The following is a 14,126-nucleotide window of genomic DNA, read 5'->3' on the forward strand; positions in this document are numbered from 1 at the left end:
ATGAAAAAAAAATATTGTGAGTATTAGGATATTATTTTAGCATGAAACTCTTTTGAATTATTAGACTATTTTAAAATTTTGATACATTGAAGACTATTGTGACAACTCATTACTCATAATTCCTTTTATAGTAGGACACATCAAATTAAGGAAAATGTATTTTCGGAGATTTCTTCTTTTATACTCACATCTTACGCCAATAATAAATACATATTTTTTTTACATAGTATCTCTTCTCAATCAATTTGATGTGCTATTTTTTGATTCATTTTGTTCCAGTGAGTCTTCCATTCTCTATTCTTTTTAAACATCAATGAAATCTTTTATTTTCCATCAAAATTGTTTTTTTTATTTCGCACTTTAATTTTTTTAACAATGTTACTAATCTTTATCATAGAATTTCAACTCTTCATGAAACCGTTATTATTGGTAACAAAATTCTCTTTTAGGGAAGTTTAAATTTGCAAATAACAAAAAACAAACTTTGTTTAAAAAAATATACTTAATTTTTTCAAATAGATAACATTAATTAGTTTTATTAAAAAAAAATAGTAATAATTGAGAAAATGTATAATTGATAAACTGTATCGTTTAAGTATCAAAATAACAATTTAACATAAACACAAAATTCGTACTTAAACAACACTTAAAACGAAACAAAATGGATAGTTTTTATGAAATTAGAAATATTGCTAATTATCAACTCAAAAAATATATTATAATTTATTTTTAAAGGATTCGACACTTAAAATGAAACAAAATGTATAGTATTTATGATATTAGAAATATTGTTAATTACCCACTCAAAAAATATGTTATAAGTTAGTTTTAAAGGACCAATGTTAGTGTTGTTAATTTTCATGTCGAGGGTGGAACTAAAACTATTGCATATCATCTCCTAGCAATGCTTGTGTGATCACAGCCATAAATATAATTGTTTTTTTTTTTTTTATGGTGGTTGGGGTTTGAACTTCGGACCTTGCATATATTATGCATTGTCCCTACCAACTTAGTTAAACTCACGATGACAAATATAATTGGTTTAGACACACATACAAACGGAAATGAGTAAAAAGTGAAGAAAAAAATCAATTTATTGTTATTATTATTACACACATTAGTTAATGTGTATTGTTGTGTGCGCCTAAACAATTTGAATTTTTGTTTGTGATTATGTAAGAATTACCCATGTCTTTATCTCTAGGGGTGGAAATGGGCTAGGCCGGCCGGGCTTTGTAAGGCCTAAGCCTGACCTACTTCAAAAATGTTAGGCCTGAGCCTGGCCTATTACCCGTCATAGGCTCATTTTTGAGGTCTGGCCTGGCCTTTTTAAAGGCCTGATGAAGCCTGAAAGCCTATTTAAAAGCCTATTTTATGCTAAGGCCTGGAAACACATATAAGTCTACTCCTAAATAGGCCAAAACTTATTAAGGCCTAAAGCACACAAATATGTTTGCTACTAAATAATGAATTCTTACGAAGGTCTAATCACACAAATATATCAGCTACTAAATAACCAATCATATGAAGGCTTGTGTTTATGGAAAAAAACTTCAAAAATATCAATAATGGAAGATATATTATATATGAAAAGCTTAATAGGCCGGGCCGATGGGCTTAATAGGCTTTTTTGCAAGCCTTAGCCTGGCCTATTTAATTAAATAGGCCTTATAAAAAGCTTGAGTCTGGTCTTGTTAATAAACGAGCTGGGCCAAGCTGGGCTTTAAATAGGCTAGGTCGTAGGCCCCTGTCGGACGGCCTGACCTATTCCCACCCCTACTTATCTCTCATCTTAGTGACCAAGTCATCCTTATATTTTTTGTACAACAGGTCATCCTTGTATTCCCAAATATGTTAAGTTAATTTTTTTAAAGAAATCCAAAGATCATTATTATACTTCAAAAATAAAAGGATTAATACATTGTTTGGTCCCTTAACTTATTTTTGGTTTTCAATTTGGTCCCTTAACTATAAAGTGTTTCAATTTGGTCCCATAAATCTTATGTCGTTTGCTATTTTGGTCCTCTCCGTTAGTATTTTGCAAAATCTGTTAACTCATTTCCACGTGTCAGTTAAGATTGGTGATCAACGGTTGGATTTAAAAAACACACATGACATACAGTGGACTGTCAACATATGATAACTTCCATTGTCGTCTTCTTTCCTCTTCATCTTCATATAACCTTCATAAAAAAAATCCAATTTTTTTAAATTCCAATTTTTTTTCCTTTAAAAAATTCATCAATTTTTTTAAATTCCAATTTTAAAAAATTCATATAACCTCCGCAACGCCACTTCTCCACCGTCGTTCTCCGGCATCGACACTTTCATCGTTGCCTCCGTCCGTTTCTTATGGGTAAGACACCATTGTTGTTGTAAGGGTTTTCAGGAATGGCAGCCACCATTGCAAAAAGGTGAAAACTTTACCTCACATTGTTACCTTCATAGCTTCAAAACTACAGAATCCGAAGTGTATGAGTATGAAAATGATGCAGATCAAGGAGATGGAAAATGGGTATGGTTCAGATTCAGCAATTTTTTCCAGAAGGAACAGTGGAAGAAAGAAATAGCGTTGTAACTCATCTATTCTCACCAAAAAAACACAAAAAACCGACTGCAACCCAAAAAAATTGTACACCCTCTCACTCCATTCATCATCAACAAAACAAAATCAATTTCTTAAAACCCATTTAAAATTTAAAATCCATTATCACTACAAAACTCATCATCAACAGGGAATCTCTCTACATCATAGATTCTCAAAACCCATTTGACAAGGGAACCATCTGGTTAAGGAAAGGAAAGAGAATATAGTTCATAAGGAAACTATGGATTTAGTAGTTGTTATTACTTGAGAACCAAAAAGAGAGACAAAATCAAAGTAATAATTAAATTTTATATGATTTGCGATTTTGGCATTTGAGTAGCTTTATTGCTAATGGATTTAATTCAAAATAAAAGTCATAACTGTTGTGTTTCTAAAGGTAGCCAATTGAATTTCTGGGTTTAATTTTTGGGATTATGAGATTGAGGAAGGAGATTGAATTTCTTGGTTTAATTTCTGAAATTTTTGAGTTTAATTTCTGTTAAGAGATATAGGAACCATTACCATCTTCAACAACATGAAGCTCACAAACTAATTTTTTCTTTGGAATTGAAGACGAGAGGAATGTGTTTTGGATTCAGAAAAAATGAAAATAATGTATTTATGGTTTAAAAGAGAAATGATAATTTTCTGGTGTTACTTTTTGAGAGAGAAAATGAAGATGACAATAGAAGTTATCATATGTTGATAGTCCACTGTATGTCATATGTGTTTTTTAAATCCAACCATTGATCACCAATCTTAACTGACAAGTGGAAATGAGTTAACATATTTTGCAAAATACTAACGGAGAGGACCAAAATAGTAAACGGTATAAGATTTATGGGACCAAATTGGGACACTTTATAAGGGACCAAATTAAAAACCAAAAATAAGTTAAGGGACCAAATGATGTATTAAGCCAAAATAAAACTAGGGAGGATAACTATATGAGAAATGTTAACCAGTGCCCCGGAGCACTGGTTAAGGGGTCAAATATAGTAGCATTTACATTGAAAGGTGTGTAATCAGTGCATTAAAAGCTGAAAAAGTATTTTTTATTTATTTAAAATTTTCTCTTTTGGCTTCCTTAACCAGTGTTGGGGCATTGGTTAACATGACCCTAACTATATTGAGGATTCATCCTTTGGAAAATCTATATTGATAACTTTATTTGTCCTTTTTTCTACTAATAAATCTCTCAAACTTGCATTAACAAAGGTACACATAACATGATCTTTTTTTGTGGCCGAGGTTCGAACCCCGAACCTTGCATATTTTATACATTGTCCATACCAATTGAGCTAAACTCACGAAGACACACATGATCTTATTTACAATTTATTGATTTAATCGAGCAAAGAAAACAACATCAAAACATAGAACATCGTATGATACCGGTGTGTGCAGGTCATTCCGGTCTTATCCAACACAAATAAAAGATCACCCTATATATCTAAAATCTAAAAGACCAATCTAAACATAATAAAGAAAGCACATCAAATATCCCACAAGGATGTGAAATGAGAATAATTAGAACACCACATTGTCAAACCACAACAAACTAAAAATGAAACCTATAATGTGATTAATAAATTAACCAGTATTGATATGCACACCAATGGCAATAAGAAAGATGGTAATGAGTCCAAAAAAGAGGATGGTATGGACCAAAATAGACACACCACTGGTTTGCATGTTCCCAAACTCCACCACTTTGTTTCTTCCAGGCAGTTGAAACAGCAACCCTGGACTTAGCAACACAAACAGCACCACTGCTATTACCACTGGACCCCAATCCGCCATTTTTTCCTATTTTACAAATTGCAACACACACATATATATGTATATATATTTGACACCTGAAACTATAATCTGATACATATTAATTAATGTTGTGTGGAGTGGTTTGGTGGAGTGAATGAACAAGCAAGCTAAAGAGATTGGTGGCACTTGGCAGCTTATTTAGTATACTAAATAGTTGAAAATTAATTAAATAATTATCTAAGAATTTTCACCTTAGTGGATAACAATTGATTAAGGGCAAACTCAAGTAAACAAGCAAAGAAGGAATAAATGAAATACTATAAAAAGGAGAATCAATCAAAGATACAAATAAAATAAATAGAAGCTAGTTTGAGTTTAAGTTCGGTACATGTCATAGTCGGTGCCAATGGTGGCCTGCAAGAGAGTTTGTATAAGGATAACAATCAAAGCAATCATAACGTGCCAGCATATCGTTTTAATATGTGGCTTTTCATTAATTGAAATAATTCCGTGCACGATAAGATCAAATTAAATCAATTTAATTTGGGTTTCTCTACGGTTGTAAAGGTGCATATAGTGAAATATTTTCTTTAATTTGTATAAATTGGGCATCTATGTGCGTAACTTGTGAAGACTAATACTCGAGTTTTGCAGGATGTAGATGGTGGCAACTCTTCCTCTGAGTTTTAACGTTGTCGTATGTCCAAAATTAAATTCGAATTCAACACTTTGAATTATAAAATCATGTAACGGTGTAAAAACACATTAAAAACACCTTTGAACTCTACAATATATTTGAATATGCATTAGAAATGTGGAAAAATAAATTCTCTTGAATTATTGGTCATGTTGCTGTAATTGAAGTTTCGGGCCATTGGCATAGGTCATCCTTCCTGGGAAGTTTGGGTCTCATTTGTTTGTTGTCATTTTTGTAAAAATATAACTAAAACCAATATTATATAAACAATATAACACGTCATATACTCTTATTAATTCGTATTATTCTTTCAAAAATGTCCAAACGAGAGTTTAATTTAGAACTAAAAAAAATGTTTATCTAGAATTGTGAAGTGGAGAAATTTACCTGTTGATCAAAGCTCAACAATCCAACACATTACATAAAAATATCTTGTTATACTTGAGGTATATATTAGTTCATTAATAAAAACTTAATCTTATAATTTTAACGAATAGAGTTTAAATTACTTTGAAACGGTTGTAAAATGATCTTCATGTACCTTAATTATAATTATTTTGGACCTGATAGATTTCAACAATTTATTCTTTAACTGTTTCATATGATCCAAAAATGAACATATGATCTACGACTAGTGAGATTATGTAAATTAAATATAAAAAAATTTCAATTCAACTTCTCACTGGAAAAGATACGTGCATTATTTCTCAATAATGCATGTTTAGGTCATGAATACAAACAAATACATGAAAAACGAACAAGGGACAAAACTATAAAGACTTAACTTCATTCGTTGTTATCACAGGAGATAAACGGAAACATAGTAAAAAGAAAAACAACTTGCGTAAAATTGGAAGTGATAAGTTATCTATTTATCCTATGTAAAAGTGGACCCTAATGGCAATCAAGAATAGACAAACAAGACCAAAGTAGAGGAGAGAGTGAACAACGATGGCAGCAGCACTTGTCTGAAAGTTTCCGAACTCAATGCATCTTGAACGACCTGGAACCTGAAATAACAGCCCCGGTGTCAACAACACGAACAACATCACAGTCACAACAATGGACCCCCAGTTAAACATTCTTATTATTAATAATTCCAACAATTCTATGATCACCTTCAATGGAATGCAAATTAGCAGTATGCATTTGATTAATTTATATATAGTGGTATGTATGTGTGTACTAATAATTAATTAATAAGTGGGTATGGGGGGAGGCTTGGATGGTTAAGCTACTGTGGATTCACTTCCAATGTGCATGTGATGCTTGTCACAAAGATTGTACTTGTATTTGGATTAAGAATAACTTGCTTCACATGATAATTAGAATTCAGCTTCCACCATATTATTAGTGTGGCTTTGAAGAAAGGAATTTATAGATTGGAAGGATATCTTCTCCCAACAAAAAACGCTCACTTCCATACAAACTGATCAAAATACCTCCCGCCAACAAAAAACGCTCACTCTCATAAAAACTTGTATTTTGGTCAGTTTGTATGAGAGTGGGCGTTTTTTATTGGGAGAATAGCAATTTTCTAAAACAAAAGAGTCTGCTTCCCCCACCCCATTCCACCCGATAAATATATATATGTATTTATCATCAAAGAGTATATTTAATGAATTTCATGTTTATCAATATAAAAAATATAGTACTCTACAATCATAAAAATAATTGTTAACTGTGTCATATGTAAAAAAAAAAAAATTAACAATTTCCTAAAAAAACATCATTATTATCAAATATATTGAATTAGTTAAAAATTATCAGCTTATTATGAACAAATAATTTTCACGGTGGGCAAATATATGCGTGCTTCTGATTATAAAGAAGAAAGAAATATTGCAACCCAGACTTCTCTAAGCATCACAAATGCCAAGATGTACACAATGAAAGTGTTTAGATTTACTTTTGTCTCTTATAAAAGAAGAGGGTGACAATCGATGGTTGACATGAGGTTCCTTCATATACGAAGCTCTATGTTTCTGATTATTGAGTATGCACTTTTATTTTTAATTTAAATGACAAATGTTAGTATCTTAACTGTTATGTTAGTATTTTCTCCCTAGCCAGGATTTGAACCCAAGAGCTTACCTCCTTTATCCCTTAGCTCAACTAAATGAGCTACCCATCCCCTTATTGACTATGCACTTGGATAAATATTTCATGATATGATTGAGTATTTTTTTAGAAAGTTTAGACACAGAAATTAAGATACCGAGTATCTCTCATGATTCTTGTACAATTGATAAAAGAAAATTGACGTGAAATTGTTCACGATATGAGTATAAATTTTCAGGGTTCATGAATTTAAGGATGGAGAGAGTAAACACATATTAGTAAATAAATAAATACGATGGTGGAAAAATAACACACAATTTATTTTCTTAAGTGGTTTCTACACCTAGCAGTTTGGTAGTATTATGGGGTGTTGGTTTTGTGAGTTCACTTTGTACGGAGAGTTATTCGAACTCAAGTAGTGGTTAGGCTAGTAGTAGATAGATTAAGGTGCCAATTATGAGTTGATGAACTTGTCAAGGCAACTCGTGTTGTATAAATTCGTCATAATAATTATCTCTGAATAATAATCAACATATATAAATACAAGCCTCAATAAAATATAACTAAAAGAGAGAACAATAAACTTATCTGTTCTTCAATTGCGATAATTCGATGTCGGCAAAATCGAAGTAAACAAACATGAAACCATGAAAGTGATAACCTGCAAAACACTAAACCATTATTATGTAACCTGAGGCGTGACATAGTCACTGTCCTTGAGGATTTTATCCGCCTCATAAGCGCATATCCTCCCAGGATACAACAGTTCTTCCCTGATATGAATCATATCAGAGGTGACAGAACAACTTGAATTTGCTAAACACATGAGATATAACCCAGGAAAAATATTGAAAAAGAAGAAGTTTTGTGTAGGTGAAAAAGTGGTATTTTACTGATCAGGAAGTGTTACTCCAAATTGCTAAGAGAGAAAGTATATATTTAAGTATGCTTTTGTGAATGTGGTGATCTCTAATGTACAAAGTGTGTTTCTGGTTGTTTGTCGAACGTAAAAAGACCTCTCTTATTATAATATATATTCCCAAGATATATGTGTGAGAACATGCCACTAATTCCACAAAAATAGCCACATGACTAAAACCATTTTTTCAGTTGAGAAAATTAAGGTAAGGATTAATTGACTAAGTAAGCATACTGAGTCATGGTTAGCTTATTTAGAAAATGATAAAAACATGTGGAAACATCATTTTTGGATGGACTTAGATAGAATTAACTTTTGAAATAAAATAAAACTCTAAAATTACAACAATCCCCCACATATTTCAAAAGTTAAACTAAAAGGTAAAAAAGAGTTTTTCCTGGGTAAACATCGTAGATGTAATGCATCGGAACGGTGTAGCAAGCTATGGAACCCGTCCTAGATTAATAAGACTTAACACACAGTGAATTGGTTTAGCAAGCTATGGAACCCAAGACACTTGTTGTATGCCAGAGGTCTCATAATCACACTACACCCCCACAATTCATGCTGTTACGCGGTTGTGCGCGAATAGGCCGTGCGCGTGCCTGGTATTCATGAGTGCTCTAGAGATTTTGCCAAGATCTCATGCAAGCGGCCCCACTTGACACTCATATAGGCGATTTCATCAAGTGTATGCTGCAAGTCATACACCACCCATAAGGGATATGATAATCGTTGAAAGCATTATAGCTTATCCTCTCAATATTGCAGTGTCTAGCACTTACTCAAATACACCATAGGAAAGAGACTAGGATTAAATTTAGCGCTAGCAGAACTAACATGCGACTTGTTCTTACCACATTGAACCTTCTTCATGGGATCTTCAATCACAAAGGTTGGGTTCCTATCACATGTCAATTTCGATTGGCTTAAGTCTCAATCCCCTCGATGCTCACAAATTTATTTCATCCCAGGGGCTTTATTAGTACGTACTTTACACACATTGATGAAGACAAAAATTTCTTTCATCAAAGAATATTGACTAAGACGTCTCTCAATCAATTAATCTCATATTTACCAAGTTAACAATTATAAACTTGTTCTTCATAATAAATTCATACAGGTCTGCTTAGGTGTCTACTAAGCGACAACATATTCATCAGTAAGATAAATCTACTTATTGATTTATTCTCATTGGATTCATATCTATTTGACATCTTTGTATTATTTTAATACAAAGGTTTATCCATTCTGTAAACAATATCTCATATATTATGAAACTAATTTACATAATATATTTCATCAGGTCTACTTAGATAAATACTAAGGGACAAACCCCCACATTGGGAAAATATGACTCTGTGTGAATTTATATTATACAGGTCTACTTGAATAATTTTCAAGTGACAACGGTTCCACAATGAATAATAAATCCCATAAATATATATTTTCTCATAAACAAATTTCATTAAACATCATTGTCTTGTTCTAATACAATGGATAACCCATACTATATTTTTTCATAAATTTATCAATAAAATAACTCCTCGATCTTCTTTTATATAAGTGTTGGCATCATAAGAAATGCTCAACAATTTAGATCCAAACCACAAACTGAATACACATAAAATATACTCTTAAAGCAAATCGTCACTGTTACCACTAAACCACAAAAACTAACAGAAACTATCAATGTCACAATATCTAAAAACATGATAGCATATATATTTGTCAACTACAAATGAGTTGCACAATACACCATAAACACAAGTGATAACTATCAACCTTTGAAAATACATTGGCTATATATTTCAATTTTGATAAACCAAACCAATTTTATCTACTGCCCATCACTAATTAACACTTAACATATATAGCATTAAATCTCAACATAGAATATGAGTTCAAAAGTAGGGAAAACTAAGTGGTATCCAACTAACACTGCCACAACATTCATATTTCATTCCGGCACAGTTTTCAGATTTGTTTGTTGATTAAAGTCAAAGCTATGCATCATGTTTCTATTAACAACCACATTAAGCCCCAATATGGCCCTCCAAAGTAATAGTGACATTATTAAAAGAATATCAATGGATAAATTAAACTCAATCATATGCAACCATTAAATATGAAAAGCCACTCTTTTTAGATATAATAAAGTAGAAATAGCATATAGTTCAATTTCTAACACTCTAGACAGTTCATCCCATTACTTCTTAAATTTAATATAGTGTACTTCAAAGTTATTCAAGTCCAGGATGACATTGGTTTTAAACAAAACATTCATTTATAAAAAGAACCAAATATTATGATTCATTTTAACCTATTCAAAATCAGTAAGCTGAAAAACATCCAAGACCCCATATGCTATATGTTCTCATGGCTTAAGAATATGTGAAGATATACACACAAAACTCATGACAAAATAATAACCGTATCATAGATCCCTAATGTAGATCATGTAAATGATATACTTGCACATTCTAATAAGACTAAAATACTGTAAAATGCAACATACCATGAATGACATTTCAGCTGCCACGTTTTCTCCAAAACAGGACACGGCATCCTCATCTCCATGGTCAACCAAATGAAGGGTTCTTGCCATCCAATGTCACAAGATAATCTAATAATTCTGTTCGTTTGGGTTTGCCATCATCATCTACAAGAGCACTGTCATTTGCAACCTCCTTTCTTCCTTTCATTTTGCACCTCATTTATCTCCATGCTCTTCAAAGGTTAATTCACGATAACAAACTTGGCTTTCAGATCAAATTTCTAGCACATAACAAATAAAATAATATCAAATTTATAACCTTTCAAAAACAATTGACCCGATCACATTTTACTTCAAATTAATATGAATTACTAAACTTCACATGGTAATTTGGAGATAAAACCATATAATATTGATACTGGTTCTTATGCTTCATGATTCTTTTTACAGCTTTACCATTAAACAATTACTAAAATCCTCAAGATTGTTGTATAAATTCGTCATAATAATTATCTCTGAATAATAATCAACATATATAAATACAAGCCTCAATAAAATATAACTAAAAGAGAGAACAATAAACTTATCTGTTCTTCAAATTGCGATAATTTGATGTCGGCAAAATCGAAGTAAACAAACATGAAACCATGAAAGTGATAACGTGCAAAACACTAAACCATTATTATGTAACCTGAGGCGTGACATAGTCACTGTCCTTGAGGATTTTATCCGCCTCATAAGCGCATATCCTCCCAGGATACAACAGTTCTTCCCTGATATGAATCATATCAGAGGTGACAGAACAACTTGAATTTGCTAAACACATGAGATATAACCCAGGAAAAATATTGAAAAAGAAGAAGTTTTGTGTAGGTGAAAAAGTGGTATTTTACTGATCAGGAAGTGTTACTCCAAATTGCTAAGAGAGAAAGTATATATTTAAGTATGCTTTTGTGAATGTGGTGATCTCTAATGTACAAAGTGTGTTTCTGGTTGTTCGTCGAACGTAAAAAGACCTCTCTTATTATAATATATATTCCCAAGATATATGTGTGAGAACATGCCACTAATTCCACAAAAATAGCCACATGACTAAAACCATTTTTTCAGTTGAGTCATGTTCCGTCAAGCCTACCTAATAACACATGCACCATGGTAATATATATTCTTAATGAAACATTTAGAAATGGAAACAGATTGAGTATGTTATTTAAAATAGGTAGGGTTAAGTAAGTTTTTAGTCCCTATAAATATTAACAGTTTTGTTTTTAGTCCCTACAAAATAAAATCACACTTTTTAGTCCCTATAAAATTTTTCACTAACATTTTTAGTCCCTATAAAATTTTCCATCAGCATTTTTAGTCCCTATAAAATTTTTCCATCAACATTTTTAGTCCCTAAAATGCTTAAGGAAAATGTCAGAGGGACTAAAAAGTGTGATTTTATTTTGTAGGGACTAAAAACAAAACTGTGAATATTTATAGGGACTAAAAACTTAAATACCCTTTAAAATAAACATCTTCTGAATTTCTTTTCAAATTGAAGTTCATAATAAAGAAAAATAGCCTAGGATAGCCTATGTTCCAAAATAGATTGGAATTGGAGTATGTATGTCATTAGAAACACATCTGATTAGTTATTAGTTATATAATTGGTAGGGACCAGAGAGGAAATGAACCCCAGGTTTGGAATGTTTATCATAGTGACGTTAGGCGTGAGGGCATGAGCTGTAATAAGGAGTGATGGGAATGGGGTGAGAGACTATATGAAGAGTTCTGTTACAAGACAAAGAGTGAAAGATCATAGATAATCGTTCTTTATGAGGGGAGCCATTGGATTGGGCCGGTAGAATTCCTCTTTTTTTTTTTTTTTTAATGGCAAATTATATATATATATATATATATATATATATATATATATATATATATATATATATATACACAGGGGATTAAATCCCAAGTATTACACCAATAAAAAAGAAAAAGCCCCCAAAAACCCAGCGAAAAGCCAACAACAAAACAAAAATCGACACCACCAACAAAGATCAATAAAGCAGCCGACAATGATAAGTTGCTTCAAACGATCAGACGTGACCACCACTCAACTTCGGAAGGACGGAGGAGCCACCGACAAAGCTTAAAAGAACCTGCATCAAAAGACTAGCTCCTGATTTCGAATCAAAAGCGATCGACCCACTAGACTCCCGACACAAATCAAAAAGGCACCCATCAACTCACGAACCACCAGAGTAGACACCATAATCTATCCAAAAACTCGGCCCACACCATAAACCAGATGCCAAGTTCATAAGACAGAAACGGTGGAACAGTAGCACAAATCGATCCAGCTCGAACAGAAACAAACCAAAGCAAGCCACATAATCAACCACCACAAGCACCACCACAAACGTTGTTTCAGCGTCACCCTCTGGACCACTGTATCATCTTACGTCGTGGAAGAGAAAACCTCCTCCCATCCGGAACCGGATCCACCACAACTGCACGACCCTTTGCAGACCTAGAGAAACGACGCCAACAAAACACTGACGACGAGTGGGAGGTTGGGAAAACGCACAGAAGCTTGGACGACTAGGAAGAAGGAACAATAGCCAAAAACCAGCACAAGAATCAGCACAAGCCCCTCTCCACAAAAGAAACACGGAACAAAAACACAAAAACAAAACAAACGAACAACACAACAATGGCGACCAGCTCCCACAAAAATCTGGAAGTACATGAATGACTGCTACCGCCAACATGGAGTGTCTATGCACTAAACCCTTTCGAGAAACATCTAGAAAAGAAAGAGATCGTCAGAACCAAACAAAACGACACAAAAACAGCCCACCGGCGGCACTCCGGTGACACAAAACAACAATACGGCGCCGACCCACAAACGAACCAACACAAAACTAAAAAACCAACAAAGGCAGCCCCCGAGAGCACCGACACGAAGGCACATAAACAACAACCGGGAAATCAGCAGATCTCAACCAATTTGTACCCGCGACGCCCCACGACACACCCCGTAACAAGCCACGACACACCCACGACACAAAAAGCACAAAGAAAATAGGCAACCAGCAACAAAACCGTTGGTACGGAGAAAAGCTCTCGACGTACCACCAGCAAGAAGAACAACGACGACGTCAAACTTCCAGCACAGAGGAGAAGTCGAACCTGCAGACACACACAAAGAAGAACACATAAAAGAGAACAGCCAGAAAAGCAAAATGCGGACCACCGTAAGCTCGTCGGCGGCCACACGAAACCGCAACTGGAATAACAACCACCACCGGAACCACCACCACAACTACCGTCCCACACCGAACCCCCTGAAATCACCACCAAGCGCCAGATCTGGAAGGAGGAAACCCGCTGGAACGACGGTGGAGCTTCAAACAGATCCAGCCGGAAACAGAGCCACAAAGCCGACTCGGATATGACGGCAGAGAGACGATCTGAAACAGCAGAAGGCTGGATCGGAGGCGCGACGTTGGTGTGGAGATGGATGCTCAACGCACCACCATTGATGGAAGCTACATGGTGGAGGTGTTGAAATTTGGATGTGCAGGGAAGAAGGGATAAAACGGCGGTAGGC

At 33.8% G+C, this 14,126-nt stretch overlaps 2 protein-coding genes across 2 annotated transcripts; both read right to left on the reverse strand.

Annotated features, from left to right (window-relative positions):
- Positions 1-3,889: 3,889 nt before the first annotated feature.
- Positions 3,890-4,637, reverse strand: LOC146940855 (uncharacterized). Its single transcript, XM_085754604.1, has one exon. The coding sequence runs from the start codon at positions 4,388-4,390 to the stop codon at positions 4,181-4,183; it is 210 nt and encodes a 69-aa protein (XP_085610730.1). The 5' UTR covers positions 4,391-4,637; the 3' UTR covers positions 3,890-4,180.
- A 1,178-nt stretch (positions 4,638-5,815) lies between these two features.
- Positions 5,816-8,882, reverse strand: LOC146940856 (uncharacterized). The gene has a single exon (XM_085754603.1). The coding sequence runs from the start codon at positions 6,128-6,130 to the stop codon at positions 5,921-5,923; it is 210 nt and encodes a 69-aa protein (XP_085610729.1). The 5' UTR covers positions 6,131-8,882; the 3' UTR covers positions 5,816-5,920.
- Between the last annotated feature and the right edge of the window lie 5,244 nt (positions 8,883-14,126).

Source organism: Medicago sativa, chromosome 3 (genome assembly GCF_051527215.1).
Source record: "Medicago sativa cultivar Bolivia chromosome 3, Bolivia_mono, whole genome shotgun sequence".
Classification (NCBI taxonomy): Eukaryota; Viridiplantae; Streptophyta; class Magnoliopsida; order Fabales; family Fabaceae; genus Medicago; species Medicago sativa.

What these genes read in the sequence shown, in the direction of transcription:
- LOC146940855 (XM_085754604.1), bottom strand. Translation starts at nt 4,390, where the DNA reads ATGGCGGATTGGGGTCCAGTGGTAATAGCAGTGGTGCTGTTTGTGTTG.
- LOC146940856 (XM_085754603.1), bottom strand. Translation starts at nt 6,130, where the DNA reads ATGTTTAACTGGGGGTCCATTGTTGTGACTGTGATGTTGTTCGTGTTG.